General features: G+C 44.9%; 1 protein-coding gene across 1 annotated transcript in view; it reads right to left on the minus strand.

Moving 5' to 3' along the window:
* LOC124048325 (epidermal growth factor receptor kinase substrate 8-like protein 1) overlaps positions 1-8,008 on the minus strand; it is a 15,349-nt gene extending 7,341 nt beyond the window's left edge. Inside the window, exons 1-15 of the mRNA XM_046368992.1 lie at positions 7,930-8,008; positions 7,787-7,810; positions 6,744-6,808; positions 6,466-6,624; positions 5,951-6,100; positions 5,401-5,480; positions 3,819-3,955; positions 3,194-3,255; positions 2,978-3,104; positions 2,699-2,787; positions 2,510-2,584; positions 1,092-1,240; positions 601-745; positions 261-313; positions 58-166 (exon numbers count right to left, since the gene is read on the minus strand). Of these exons, the coding sequence (XP_046224948.1) occupies positions 58-166; positions 261-313; positions 601-745; positions 1,092-1,240; positions 2,510-2,584; positions 2,699-2,787; positions 2,978-3,104; positions 3,194-3,255; positions 3,819-3,955; positions 5,401-5,480; positions 5,951-6,100; positions 6,466-6,624; positions 6,744-6,776 (1,368 nt within the window). The 5' untranslated portion in view covers positions 6,777-6,808; positions 7,787-7,810; positions 7,930-8,008. The remainder of the gene's footprint in view (positions 1-57; positions 167-260; positions 314-600; positions 746-1,091; positions 1,241-2,509; positions 2,585-2,698; positions 2,788-2,977; positions 3,105-3,193; positions 3,256-3,818; positions 3,956-5,400; positions 5,481-5,950; positions 6,101-6,465; positions 6,625-6,743; positions 6,809-7,786; positions 7,811-7,929) is intronic.
* Between the last annotated feature and the right edge of the window lie 7,221 nt (positions 8,009-15,229).

Here is a 15,229-nt window from a genome sequence, read left to right on the forward strand (position 1 = left end):
AATTTGTCTGTTGTGTAATATTACCTAATGTCACTTAATGACTTTTCAGATGTTTACCTCCAGTGTATCTCCCTGTTGTACTGACAGCTCACTGTTGTTGCGAGCCACAAAGTCATAGCTGCAACTGTACATCCTCTCTCCCTCGGGGGGTAGGACACTGCTATCCCTGAGAGGAAATTAATGTATTATTGATATAACTGCAAAATAAAAGTCAACAATACAAAAATACAAATAAAATATGTTTTGACTTGAAAACGTACATTTCATTGCTCTTAGGGGTGACTGGAGGTCCAACTGGCTGAGTAGGCTGCAACTGAATTAGAGAGAGAGAGAGAGAGAGAGAGAGAGAGAGAGAGAGAGAGAGAGAGAGAGAGAGAGAGAGAGAGAGAGAGAGAGAGAGAGAGAAAAAGAGAGAGAGAGAAAAAGAGAGAGAGAGAAAAAAGAGAGAGAGAGAGAGAGAGAGAGAGAGAGAGAGAGAGAGAGAGAGGGGGTTGAGGAAGAGGTCAGGACAGTAAAGGGCACATTCATATGATGTTACACTCTTTGTCAACTCCTCAATGTACATGATGTACATGAATGTACATCTCTCTTGATACAAACCTCTTGTTTTTCTCTCAGGGCTTCATGTTTGTGTTGTGACTCAACTGGATCCTCATAAACCTGCCTGTCTGCCCTGGAGGCCTCTGGCTTCCACCCGTCCAGAAATACTGGTGTGTATGGGGCCACTGGCCCTTTGAGCTGGGAACTGAGAGGAGAGAGAGAAATTGCTGACCTTAACAAACAAATATTCTAACGAATAGTATAGCCAGTGTAGACATAGCCTAGAAAGGAATTTAACCATCTCTCTCCACAGTTGAAATACTGTACTATTTCCGTGGCTGCCTGAATAAACATTGACATTGACATGTCATGCTGTGTCATCATGTCATGTTGCTCCAACGTCACAGACCATAAGCCACAGAGTCAAAGAAGAGCCTTATGAGTCTGGCACACTGGCACATGATGACCTGAGACAACAGACTGCCACACTCAATACCCCAATCATACGGGTCTATGGGGGCATCAAATGTTCTGTAGTTGTCAATACTGACCGTGGGAGTGTCCAGTGGGGCCCCAGAGACGTCCATAGCAGCCTCTCCTCCTCAGACAGGTTGTCTTGAAGCAGGGTTACGGCTGAGTTGGTCAGGGCAGGACTGGTCACTGAGGCCCCTAGGGCAGGGCCCCCGGTAGTCCTCACCAGCTGGGGCCACAGAGTAAACAGACCACAGTTTAGATCAGGATCATTGGAAATAATGGGTTGACTGAACAATTGGCAACAGTAGATTCATTTTGAAGGGCAATCTAGACCTAATGAACTCTGAAGGTCGGTTTTCCCAGACACAGATTAAAGTACTGGACTAAAAATAATATTCAATTGAGATTGAAAAACTCTTTTCCATCCAGGACTAGGCTTAATCTGTGTCCGGGGAAACAGGCCTTATAATATATTGCCAATCACTGACTGGTATTGCCCAATATGTGAATGTTATTACATGTCATTAGATATCACCATAGTGAAAAGATTGTTCAATGTGGGTCATGTGCGGTTTCACCCTCTCATCCCTCTCAGCAGACAGAAATCTACAGATCAACAAGCCGTTACACCTCTCTTGGTTTCTCCCTGTTTCCATGAAGGTGTGCCAGGATACACACACCTAAGCTGCCCGTTTCTTTTCCAATTCCACCCTCTATTCTTTCATGTAGTGATACAATAGTTTTATAGGCAGGCTGTTCTTACACTGTGCCAACCCTCTCTGAGTACCTGGCACACCTGAACATATTTCCTGTGCTTATCTTTACCATCTTCCATAACACTTGAATTTAAACACTTTTACGTCACAGTCATATGACACTATTGGGTTAAATTGTGTCTTAATGAGTCCGTTTATAATGTTTTTGCCAACAAATATGACATTATTTATGTGACCAAAGTCAAAATATGTGATAACACACTGGGCACTACCTTGTGCAAATATTGAACAGCACTCAAAATATATAACTTTTTTTTTTCTTCCAGTAACACTACCTCCCCTCTGTGTTGAAAACCAGTACATACTTGGGTAGCAATACACACTATATACGGGCAAACACACAGTATGTACAAATAGACAGAGCCTGCATATAGTCTACATACAATAGTCTAGTAAGTATACGACAAAAGGAAGTCACAAATCAACATGACATCATTATAAGAGTACACAGCCATTCAGGACAGATTGTTCTTCAACAATCTAATTCCACAATTGAGTAGACATAACAAGGATACTTATTATTATGTCAAATGTTTGTTTTTTTGTGTTTAAAAATATATATATAATAGCTACTTTTATTCTGCCCCTTCTAGTTCTAAATATCTAATCCTGTGTTGACGGCAATAGCAACGTGTGTCGTCCCCGTAGTTCTCTCCCTCCAAGGCCTCTCATAACCAGCGCGCAAGCAATGGTTATGAAGGTTATCATTGTTGACTCACCATATCCAGAGGTTTGAACACATGGTGGAGCAGCTCCTCTGAGGATGGGTTGGAGATGGAAGACTTGAGCCGAGCCTGGGAAGAGGACGAGAGACGATGGGTGGGTACACAATATCTCAACTGTTTTGTTGACATAACCAAAGCTTGAAAGAAGTGTGGAGTTGTCATGGCAATGCTCCCTTTACTCACCAGTAGGCTGAAGCAGTATTTCAATTTTTGGAAGATGTCCATGAATTCTTCTTCGGGTGGAGGGCGAGCTTTTGCAGTAAGCAAGTCCTCTGTATTTGAGAGAAAAGACACAGAGACAACAAAAAATTACACCCGAAAAAGATCAGCGATTTCAGCTTTGAACGGCATCTAGAGTTGAGCCAGTTTAGGGGGTCACTTGGCCAGCAAACCTATTGTTGCTCAAGTGAACTTCCTTAACGTTGTGCCCTATAGGGTATGTGAGTTGCTTATCCCTCTTACCCTCTGCTGTTTGCTTGCGACTTTTCTTCTTCTTCTTCCTCTGGCTTAAAACGGAGGCAGCTTCTGCAGTCTGTTGGAGCTTTGCCATGAAGACCTCGATGTCATCGAAACAGTGATTAAGGATCCCCTGGAATTTAGACGCATGAGAAAAGAGTGAACTCTACAGTAGAACTGTGATTAAAACCTTTTAAAGCATTTAATGGTATTATTACCTACCACTTCTTTCTCAGCTCGTAGAAAAGAGCTGTCAGGTTGATGCCCACTGTTGACGCCATTTGCTGTTGAGGACATAGAAGAAGAGTCAAGAGCGTCCATTTCCATTCATTACCTTGGTTGGAATTTCCTGCATTTAGAATTCCTGCCCCCCCTCTAACTCCGGACACACCTTCCCCCAACACACACAATGCAACCTCTATACTCATGAGAACCTTTCACCTTAAAGGGGCAATCTGCAGTGCTACATTTTTTGGGGGGAATGATAAATGTAGGATATGTATTCATATCAATGAGTATTTATGTACTCATTGATTTGATGTCATGGACGATCAGTCCTTGCATCCATAGCTCTGTCTATGAATTTGAGAGAGGTTACATTTCTCCAGCCCCATCCCCTTTTACTGAAAGGCAGGGAGTTCGCTTTGTTATTTTTTCAACTTTTGATTGCCGGTTGAAATACCCCTACCGGTGCTTCATTTCCCCCCCCTATCTCCCTCACTCTCGCTCATCCTCTCTTTTCCCCACTCTTCCCCTCCTAGACAATTCGTTTCAAAGCATTTCATTGACTTGGCAAACACGTAAATTGCCAGAGCATGCACAAACACGATGGTGCCTGTCTTCTTGCCTCTGATTCCTGGGTAGGGTGGAGGGTTGGCAGGTGGGGCATTGGGAGCATGTGGAATGGGGGGACTCGGAATTCCGTAGGGGTCCATCATCGCTGCTTTGGTATTTTGAGGAAGAACAGGGTCTATCGGAGGAAGTCTGTAGGAAAAGGAGAGAGATTTTTCAGAAATCATGCACCTTTCTACCTTCCAGTATAGTTTTTGTGAAGCAACTTTGTCATTTGACTTCATGGTTGGAATTCACCTGATAGAACACAAATTAAGCTGTAGTCAGTAAGGTCAATATCCTAACTTGCAACAAAGGCCTGTCATTATCATGAATATGATTCATGCAAAAATGTCAATGCTGTTCTTAGGTCATCCTGACTGTTGCTGATAACAACCATTCATTCAACCCCATAAGAAACGCCCTTTACTAAAGGCATATGAAACATATTGAATCTCCCTGGTAAAGAATTATCGACATATGGAGTCAAATGTGCACAATCCAGTATCAATAGGTCATTTTCTGATCATCTGATAAACTGAAAAGAAAGCACAAACAATCTCTATCTGTGCTAATCTAGCGAAAATAATAACTAAAAATAATAAAGCAGAGGTCCTCAGATTAGTTCTCATATCAATATCAACGTAGGCCCGCTGTGACTAACATACGTCAACTCACATATACAACTTTCTATAGCTAAAATGACAAACTTTAGTCAGAATTGGCACAAAAGATTTAGACAGACATAGAGTTCTGTCACATTTGTCACATTTGTAGGTCGAGGCATTGTTTGACATTGGTCTGTTTGCTAACCCTCGAAGACAAACATACTGTACACAAAGTAACACCTACTCAACAGTATGCATTTCAATGCGAGTCGGCAATTCAGAAATATACCCCAGGTAGCATCTTAATTATAGCCTACCTTTTCTGTGTGTCCTTTAAATGTCATTTAACTGTGTGTTTCAAAGCATTTCTGAGTTTAGGCCTGCATCAGTGAACCAGCACCATTCGCTCTCTCCTCTCCTCCATACCACAATGGCCTTGTTCTCTCTGTCACACCTTCTTAAGTTATGTAGAAACCAGTCAAACAAGTCTGTCCTCCCTCGTTCTCAGCTGCTCATTCTCTTCACTCTCTCTCTCTCTCTCTCTCTCTCTCTCTCTCTCTCTCTCTCTCTCTCTCTCTCTCTCTCTCTCTCTCTCTCTCTCTCTCTCTCTCTCTCTCTCTCTCTCTCTCTTTCACTCATATAGAAACTCAGTGGACGGTACACTCTTAGAAAAAAGGGTTCCAAAAGGGTTCTTTGGCTGTCCCTATAGGAGAACCCTTTTAGGTTCCAGGGTGAACTCCTTTGGGTTCCATGTAGAACCCTCTGTAGAAAGGGTTCTACCTGGAACCCAAAGCGTTCTACCTGCCACCAAAAATGCTTCTTCAAAGGGTTCTCCTATGGGGACAGCCGGAGTTCTAGATAGCAGCTTTTTTTGTGTAAACAACATAAGTCAGTCATGGCCGTGGGACCTTCCTACATCTTTTAAATCTCTCTCTGTGCCCCTCTCGCTCTCGCTCTCTCCGCCATGTAGGACAATAACAATCACAGTACCTGAGGGCCTCTGGGCGCTTCTTGGACCTCGATGAGTAACCTGACACTGCCCTTGTGATGTCGTCACGGATTTGCTCTGCCTGCGAACACAACCATCAATAAGAGACATCACTGTTGTCCGGTCGAACCTGAACTACAGTGACAGTTCATTTCCATTTAGAATGCGTACCATATCAGGTAATCACAGGACAGGCTCATATAGTTTAAGAAAGCATATTATTCAGATGTAGAATTTTATTTTGACCATCCTGCATTGAGATTTAAAAAGGCTTCTGAAGTATCTATTTAAGTATGTAATTTCCACTTTAAAATTTCAGACTTGTTTTTCCCTCATAATTTTTTTTGCAATCCCCACAAAAGTGTCCATTAATTATAATAAACAAACTAATTCACATTTCCTGTTGCTGCAGGATTATTTTCCTGCTGTAGAAAACAGACTCAAATTAAGATCCTACATCTGTAACTAGGGTCAGGAGTTTTGCCTGGCCTGATCTCCCAGGACCCAGAGTTTTCGGAAGCATCCATAAAACACCCATACTGCTGCACTCACCCTTACGGTCTCACAGTTGAAGAAGAGAACGTCAGGCTTTATCTGAGGTACGCTTTGGCAAACGAGTAACAGGAGGGATGGAAATCGTTTCTCAGTGAGGATGGCGTCACAGCGATGGATAGATGCAACTGGATACTTCTCCAACTCATCCTGCGTGAATACAATACAATCAACATTTCAAATGACTGGAACTGCAGCGCCTCACATATAACCATAGCTAATGTCAATTAGAAAACAAGGTCTGAAGACTAGAGAGCTTTTAAATCAGTAGCATCATGAAGGTCATATGTACAAGCCTTAACCGAAATGTAACTTGCCTTTGTTAATTAATAAGGCATTGTCCTACTGTTCACGCATCTCATATAAAGCAAATGTTTAATTGTGACCCATCCCCCCATGTTGGAGTTCTCTGTTCCTCTGTCCACAGTCCCTACATATATATCATGCCACATGTATTGGTAGGGAGATGTGCAAAGCATTATGGGTACTGTAGTAGATCATGCTACACAACCCACCTGGCTCTGTGTGTCTCTGAGTCGGAGGGCCTCAGGGCTAATCTCCAGAACTATCTGCTGGCTCCACAGCTTCTCCGCCCGGGCCAGTCGGGACAGACGAGACTGGGCCTCATCCACACTATTCACCTCCCCATCCTGCAGGGAGAACGTCACCAGGTGCTGCACAGGGAAGTGAAATAAAGAAAAAAGATCTTCCTATGTCTGTATGTTAATTACATGGGTATAACACTTGAAAAGTTCTGATAAAATACAACTTAAATAATGTTCAGAACACTTACATTGATAAGATATTGTGAGACGTCTGTCATCATGTGACTGTTACTTGACAGATATCTGGGTTTTCCTGGAGGCAGAGTAAACCGGTCTGAGGAAAATTCTTACTTGGTAATGATGAAGATCATTGTAAGAATGATGACACTACAGAGCCTCTCATTCATAAATGATTTAGAACTGTGTAACAGAGGGTGCAGTCAAAAGAACTTTGGTCTACGATGGGTGTAGTTCATTTGGTATTGTCAGTTATCAATGAGTCTTAGAATCCAACTGCTTTGATTTGAGCAATTAACTGTCCTGAATATACTGTCCTCTCACCATAGATGATGTTACCCGGATGACCCAAGAGGAAACTGAAAGTCCTCACCTGGAGTTTCTCCCTGTGTCAGTGTCATGCTGTCCCTCACTCACTGACCTGTGACTTACCCACCCAACCAGTTTGACCACAGTACTGTAGTGCCACATGTTATATCTCAGTCATTGATCTGCCTGATAACCCAAGCAACTCCCCCAATCACATTCCTGGAAAAGTCTGAGTAACTCACATGCATAAAATCCATTGATACTTGATGACTTGTTTTATGTTTCGTAAAAATCTTTTAACATCCCAGGTCTGTTCCCATCAGCAGTCAGGAATATAATAATAATAATAATGTGGTCTTATTTCTCATGTAAGACGACATAACGACCACGAGCATTCCGTTTCTCTGCACATGTTTTCATACCAAAATGTCATTAGCATATATCATAGTAATAGTTAATATATGGCCTAAGACCTGATGTTGAAATGTACAGCAGGTGCCATGATGTACAGATCTCACATATTGTCAAGAGCATTTCTGAAATCAATACCACCGCAGTGAAATTTCATACAATCTTTACGTAGCTACCAGAGCATCTTATTTACACCTTGTCAATGTTGGGGTTAATCTTATTGTGAGAGTGCATGACAATGCTTCCGAAGAGAGAATAAATACATTTGTTTTACAGCATAATGAAAGTTGTATTGAATCTGTGAATGCATGTTATGTGTGTTCTAATCCCTTACCTCCAACCCTTGACCCGAAATCCACTGGTTCCCAAACAAAAGGTAAACATACAAAATCAGGAAAAAGTTAGTGGCCTCTGATTTAGCCTTCTATTAGATATATGTGTTATTTTAGTCAATCAAAAAGTCCAAAATATTTATACCAAAGTTGAGAAATGTGTCTCGTTCAGTGAGGCAGCAGCTTTCTTAATCCTGTTCCTGCTCTCTCTGTCACTCTCTGTAAGGCAAGGATTTCCAGTGGTGCGTCACCTAACCCAGGCAAGCCCAGCCCAGGCCACTCCGCCTTAAACATTTACACACACACACGGAATGCTATTTATGTCTAGGTACATTTAAGGTGGGCCTTTTTGAATAGTCAACAAAGTGAGGGAGCGCCTCTTTACTGGAGTTTCAGGTAACAGAATATTGAGGACCCTTACAGAAAGAATGTCACATGTGATCATGTGATTTTATATGAGGGGTTTTGGGGGACATGAGATGTGATCACATGAGAAGTGTTCACGTGAAATTCAAGTGATTTTTCCATAAGGGTATTTCAGTGGGCACTTTTTGCGTAGTAACACACATATTGTTATTTTAGTGGCGTGATAACACACATATTGTTATTTTATGGGAATGTTTTGGAACACTTCACATTTGTTAAATTTCACATGAAATCATGTGCAAGTGAAAATTCACATGTGAAAACATGTGCAGACATGTCTTTGGAATGCTTCACATGAGATTTTGTGGGAATTTGATTATCAGGTCAGGGATGCTCCAGTGGGAGGAGTTTGAACTGGGTGAATAGTGATTGCATTTGTTTTGGGACCAGGCTGCCTACTGGGCGTGAGCCCGGTGCCCCGTTCAAAGCCCACAGCAAGGCTCGGCTCCAAACAAAACCCTATGCTGCTTTGTTTACATGACCTAAGAAACAGATTACTGTTCATTTAACAAAGGGTACTCCTCCTCCCTCAGCGCTTTTGCTCATTCACGTCAAAGGGCATAGGCGGGTAAACCTCGGCTCACATGTCGTCACGCTTAGTTTCATGTTGTCATATGTTGCTTTATATGTTGTCACATGTTATCACATGAACTTCCCATGTTATCACATTTAACTTCACACGCTATCACATTAACTTCACACGTTATCACATTAACTTCACATGAGATCAGATTAAATTCCTGTGTTATTTCCGTAATGGTGAGGACCATGTTCGGTTTTTTATATGTTCTCAAGACATTTGTTTTACCAGTTGTAAAATACAGGAGGTTGGTGACACCTTAATTGGGGATGATGTTTCCATATGTTTATACCATTCTTTTAGCTCCGTTCCTGACATTATTATAAGCCGTCCTCCACTCAGCAGCCTCCAATGGTCCCAAACATACCAAACCATTATAGGTAAAGTAATGGCATGGTGGTTTTTAAGTATGTAGTATGCGGTTCAGCTAAAAAAAAAAAATTACCCCACATCCTCACCTGGGATTTGAACTCAAAACCTCTGGATTTGAAGTGTGCTGAGCTTTCCATTGTACCACACTCATTACATATAATGCAGCTCTACACTTAGTGGGTCATTTGTCATCTGCACGGCTATTTCAGCTATCAGTTAATCTGACTTTTCTCACATCATTGATTTCATTTACTTATTTCAGCAATTTGAGGGTTTTCTGGTATAGTTTCCTAATGTTGGTAGGGCATGTTGTTTTGTTTCAATGTTACTCCTGAATCACTTTGATAGATAAAATTGTTTTTCATTCATGTATTTTTAACAAAGCTGAGATTTACTCTTGAAGTCCAAAGTGTAGAAATACACATGAAATCAGCCATTGACATAGAAGTGATAGCGTAGCAGAAAGAACGTTGTGAACCTAGAGGTTGTGAGTTCAAATCCCGGGAGAGAAAAGTTGAATAAGAAGGACTGTCTAAACATATGTAATGTATGTCAAAGTCTGATGAATATGTATTTTGGGTGTGTATTGTAACCACTCATTTTTGTGGTCCAAAAACACGTTTTCACATGATTTCACATATTCCCCTTGAGGTCCAACAGATATCAAATACTATTTGAAGCTGAATATGTCATAAGATACATTTGTGCGTTTGTTTTTATTTTTTGCTTGTGGCTCACTCTCTGATGATTAGCCTCGTGTTGATCTACAAATGTCTACAGGATTAAATACTATAGCCATGATAATTCAGAGGCATCACTGACACTATTGCCAAAAGCTTGCCAGCCATGTCTGTCAATGAGCTTGGGGATTTGGCCAAGTTCCAAGTTATGGCCCATGGTTAAATTCACAACATTTTCTGACTGGAAGTGAATGCAAAAGGAAATAAGAGAAGTAAAGTGGTAGTGAAAACCTGTAAAAACTAGTAAGTATTTCTTGGTTGGAATAAGGCTTTTGGATCAATGTTGTTACATTACTTTTTCCACATTTTATACCCCATAATGAAAAGCAAAAACTGCTTTTTAATTTTTTTGCAAAAAAAAAAAAAACTACTTTGCTATGAGACTCGAATTTGAGCTCAGGTGCATACTGTTTCATCATTTATACAACTTGATTGGTGGCACACCCTGACCATAGTTTGCTTTGTATGTTTCTATGTTTTGGTTGGTCAGGGTGTGATCTGAGTGGGCATTCTATGTTGGATGTCTTGTTTGTCTATTTCTATGTCTGGCCTGATATGGTTCTCAATCAGAGGCAGGTGTTAGTCATTGTCTCTTATTGGGAACCATATTTAGGTAGCCTGTGTTTCACTGTGTGTTTGTGGGTGATTGTTCCTGTCTCTGTGTCGTTTCACCAGATAGGCTCGGTCACTTTGGTTTTTCTTTTTTACTTGTTTTGGAAGAAGAGAACGAGCGCCATTCTCCTTGCGGAGATGGTGCTAAATCCATCAACACGGTCAGTCCCTGGGATTGGGCTGGCCAACACGATTCGGTTTGCTTGGAAGGAAAAGGAGTTGGAGCCTTTAGGACGGGAATCCTTTGGAAGGATAATATTGATGGGGATTCTAAAGCTGACGGTGAAGGACGTGTTTTGTTTCCAAGGCAACTCGCTGGAGGGAGCATACGACGTGGCGCTATATACAGAGGAAAAACACGATGATATCCTGAGAAGGGCAAGAGCAGTGGGAGTTGAGAGGCCGATGTGCCACTACGATATAACAAGCCTGGCGAAGAATAACTTTAGGGTTGTAACTGTCAACATTTACAACCCTTACGTTAAGGACGAAGAGGTGAGGGCTTTTCTGGGGAGATACATGGATAACGTCTCCTCAGCAAGGCACCTCAAAGACTCCCTTGGGTTTTGGAATGGGAGGAGAGGCTTCCAGGCCCTCCTCAGAGAGGACCCAAAGGGACATGGTGGCTACCTCCATCCTCCTGCTATGTTCTCCCTAGGGGCTGACAGGGGGACGTTGTTTTATGCACGTCAGCCCCCATTTTGCAGGCGCTGTATGGCCTACGGTCACATATTCGCCTCGTGCAGTACACGAAAATGCAGATTTTGTGCATCTGAGGATCACGAGGCGAGAGATTGTGACAAGCCTGAGACGTGCCATGGGGGTGGCTCGTCAGCACACCTGTGGAGGGGGTGCCCGGCCCGTCAGAGGTCATATGCGTCTGCGGCTGGGGGGAGCAGGAGCGGGGGATGGGGATGGGGGAAGAAGAGGAGGGGAAGGAAGCACGCCTCATGACCAGAGTACAGGTCCAATGGGGAAGGCCACAAGGAAGGAGGAGGAGCCAGAGGCGGCGGATGGAAGAGAGAAGGAAACAGAAGGCACGGGAGTAGGAGAACCAGAAAAAGCAGCGGAAGAAGGCAACCGAGTGGAGGAGCATGAGAGAGAAGAAAGCGAGGGAGGAGTGGTGGAGAAGGAGACGGTGGAAGAGAAAGTGGACTGGGAGGAAAGTGCCCTGGTGGAAGAGATGAGGGGTATGGTGGAGGAGCTGGCGGGGGGGGAGGGTGGTATCTCTCCACTGCCGCCATCACCAAAGAAGAGTATGAAGAGGAGGGGGCGATTGGTCGACAGTGAGGGGGAGGGGATGGCCAAGAGAGTGATGGGGGCGGGAGAAACCTCTGGGTTGCTGCTGGTTTCCCCAGGCCCTCAACTTCTGTTGGGTGGGGACACACCTAACAAGACTCAGGACTGGGTACAAGAGGAGGTGGGGAGTTTTTTGTTTGGGGACTCAGCCTCCCCAATTTTTTTCGCAATTTTTTTTGCACTCATCGGGGGTAGGGATTTTGTGTGGGCACAGGGAGGTAAAAGTGGAGGATTCTTTTGTGGTAATGCAGGGGAGGGTTATAGGGGTGGATGTCACGATAAGGGATTGTAAATTTAGATTAGTGGTGGTGTATGGGCCACAGGTGGTGGCAGACAGGAGGGAGATGGTGGACTGTCTGACGCCCCTGTGTGTCACAAATAGGAAATTAGTGATAGGGGGGGATTTTAATACAGATTTAGGAAGAGGGGGGATAGCAGTGCGGGCGCCATTGCCAGGCTAATGGCTTGCCATGGTCTGGTAGATGGTGGTCTGCACACTACTCTGAAAATGGACGGTCCTACATGGCGCAACTCCAGGGGGGTTGAGCGGAGGCTCGACTATATTTTTGTACCCAGGTCTTTGGGTAAGTTGTCTGGGCGGCTGTTGCCTGTTTTCTTTTCGGATCACGACGGGGTGCTCCTGCAGGTGGGGTCGCCAGTCTGCCTCTTTGGTAGGGGGTACTGGAAGCTAGATCGGGATGTGCTGGAGGAGCAGGCTTTTGTTGACGGGTTTTATGGTTTCTTTTGGAGGCTTGAGGGCCTCCGGTCCATGTGCAAGGGGGTGTTAGAGTGGTGGGAATTAGTTAAGGTGAGGATTAGGGCTTTTATAATAGGGTATTGCAAGAGGAAAAAAGGGAGGAGAGGAGGGAGGTGGATCGTATCCAGAGGTTAATTGAACTCGAATACGAGGCAGGCAACCTCGGCGGGTCGTTTGACTGGGAGAGATCCGCAACCCTAAAGGCGCAGCTCAGGGAGTTGCAGGAGCGGAAGGCTCGAGCTTTCCTTGAGCGTGCGCATAGTGGCTTTCTAGAACATAATGAGACTTGTTCTGCTATGTTCTTTAAGTTGGTTAGGGCCAGACAGAGTAGGAAGGTAATGCATGGTGTTAGGGAAGAAAATGGTAGTATAGTTAGAGAACCAGAGGATATGGTCAGGGTGACAACTGATCATTTCCAAGGTTTATTTAAGGAAAGGGAAATAGATGTAGAGCAGGGAAATGTGTTTTTAGAACACTTGTCCAGGCGGTTGCCGGAGGACATTAGAGAAGTGATGGAGGCCCAGATCTCACTAGAAGAGGTTGAGAGCGCTCTTAGGAGGATGGGAAAAGGGAAGGTGCCTGGGATGGATGGGCTGCCGGCTGAGTTTTATCTCAAGTTTTGGGGTATACTTGGACCAGTGGTCCTCGAAGTCTTGAAGGCCATCCTTGAGACGGGGTCCCGGGGGATCAATGGCTGTTGGTGTGCTGTCACTTTTATATAAGAAGGGGGAAGTAACAGACCTTGGCAACTGGCGGCCGTTGACCATGCTGTGTGTAGATTACAAGCTACTTGCAAAGGTTTTAGCAGACCGATTGCGCACAGCCCTTCCCTACGTCGTTCATGAGGATCAGACGTGCGGGGTAGAGGGCCGCTCTATTAGATGGAACCTACAGTTAATCAGGGACTCCATCGCTTGGGTTGAAGATAGAGGACTGCCTTTAATGGTAGCAGCGCTAGATCAGGCGAAAGCCTTCGATCGCGTGAATAGATCCTTTTTATTCAGAGTGTTAGGTCGATTAGGATTTGGGGAGAAGTTTATAGGATGGATTCGTACATTATATGTCGGAGCGGGGTGCCGAGTTAGTGTAAATAGTCACTTAGGTGACGTTTTTGACCTCTCGTCTGGGGTCAGGCAGGGGTGCCCACTTTCGGCTCTCCTCTTTGTTCTGTACATGGAGCCTCTGGGGGCTGCCATTAGGGCAGACACAGGGGTGGAAGGCTTGCTGATCCCTGGAAGTGGTGGGCTGCGTGTTAAGATGACGCAGTACGCCGACGACACTTCCTTGCTGTTGTGCAAGGACTCGTGCCTGACAAGGTCCCTTGCCATCTTTGGGGATTTCACCTGAGCATCGGGAGCAGTTCTGAACCATGCAATGTCTTCCGTCAAGTGTTTCGGAAGATGGCGCGGTAGAACGGATGTGCCTGGGGGGTTATCTCTCTGTGAGGGGGCCCTGAGGATTCTCGGGGTCCATTTTGAGACCTCCGGCTCAGCGACGCTAAACTGGAACATGCGTATCGCAGTGGTACAGAGGAAGCTAGCAATGTGGAAAGCTAGGTATTTGTCTTTTATGGGCAAAGTCCTGGTCCTAAAGGTGGATGTGTTGCCGTCTCTTTTGTATTTGGCATACATCTACCCATTGCCGGCTTGTCTGAGGAGGCCTCTAGTGAGGCTTGTGTTTCAGTTTATGTGGAGTGGCAGGTGCGAGTGGGTCGCCAGGGCAAGCATGATCTGTCCCATCGGGGAGGGAGGTAGGGGGGTACCACATTTCCCCCTCAAGCTGGACACAGTTTTTGTTTCTTTCTTGTTAATGGAGCTTGCTCAGCCAGTGATACACCCGTCCGGTTACCTCCTGCGGGTGTTTTTCTCGTATCAGGCGAGAAGCATAATGGTGTGGTCTAACACGGGTGCTCGGGCGGAACAGCTGCCGTGGCACTTTGGTCATGCGGCCAAGTGGCTGCGTGCGCACCCTGAGGTTGAAGTTGCCCTAGTAGGTTTAGATCACAGGCACCTGTACGAGGAGGTCAGAAAGGCAGGGAGTCCGGCGCCAGTAGTGGGCATCTCGGAAGTGGTCTGGGAGGGAGTGCAGGCGCGGGGTCTGGATAACAGGCTCAAGGACCTGAATTGGTTGAGCTTTCATAAGTGTTTGCCGGTACGTTCCATCTTGTACCGGTATAATTTGGTGCAATCCCCCACCTGTCTAAGATCCTCTTGTGGCAGGGAGGAGACTGTGCGCCATGTCTTTTGGGACTGTGCCTTTGCCGGAGTAGTATGGGCTAGGGCACGGGTGTTGTTAGGTTTGGTAAAGGGGGATTTTGTATTGACGTGGGCCAGGTTAGAGAGGGGTGTAGGGAGAGCGAGAGGGACGGATAGGGACAGGTTTCTGCTCTGGCTTCTCATGAGTCTCTTTAAACGGGGGCTGTGGGAAGCAAGGCAGAACATGGTGAAGACAGGGAGAGATTGGGGGGGTGGAAGGGATAGTGAGGAGGGTGGAAGGAGATTTGAGGGGGAGGATGAAGAGGGAGGAGAGGAAGTGGGGGCAGCATGCTGCTCGGGAGAGGTGGAAGGGGGGTTTAGGGCTGGGTGTCATTTAGATTTGTAAGAGGATAGATTAGGGACGGGGAGATAGGGAGAGGTATTTTGTAGGGTGACGGGGAGGG

This window comes from Oncorhynchus gorbuscha, linkage group LG11 (genome assembly GCF_021184085.1).
Source record: "Oncorhynchus gorbuscha isolate QuinsamMale2020 ecotype Even-year linkage group LG11, OgorEven_v1.0, whole genome shotgun sequence".
NCBI lineage: Eukaryota > Metazoa > Chordata > Actinopteri > Salmoniformes > Salmonidae > Oncorhynchus > Oncorhynchus gorbuscha.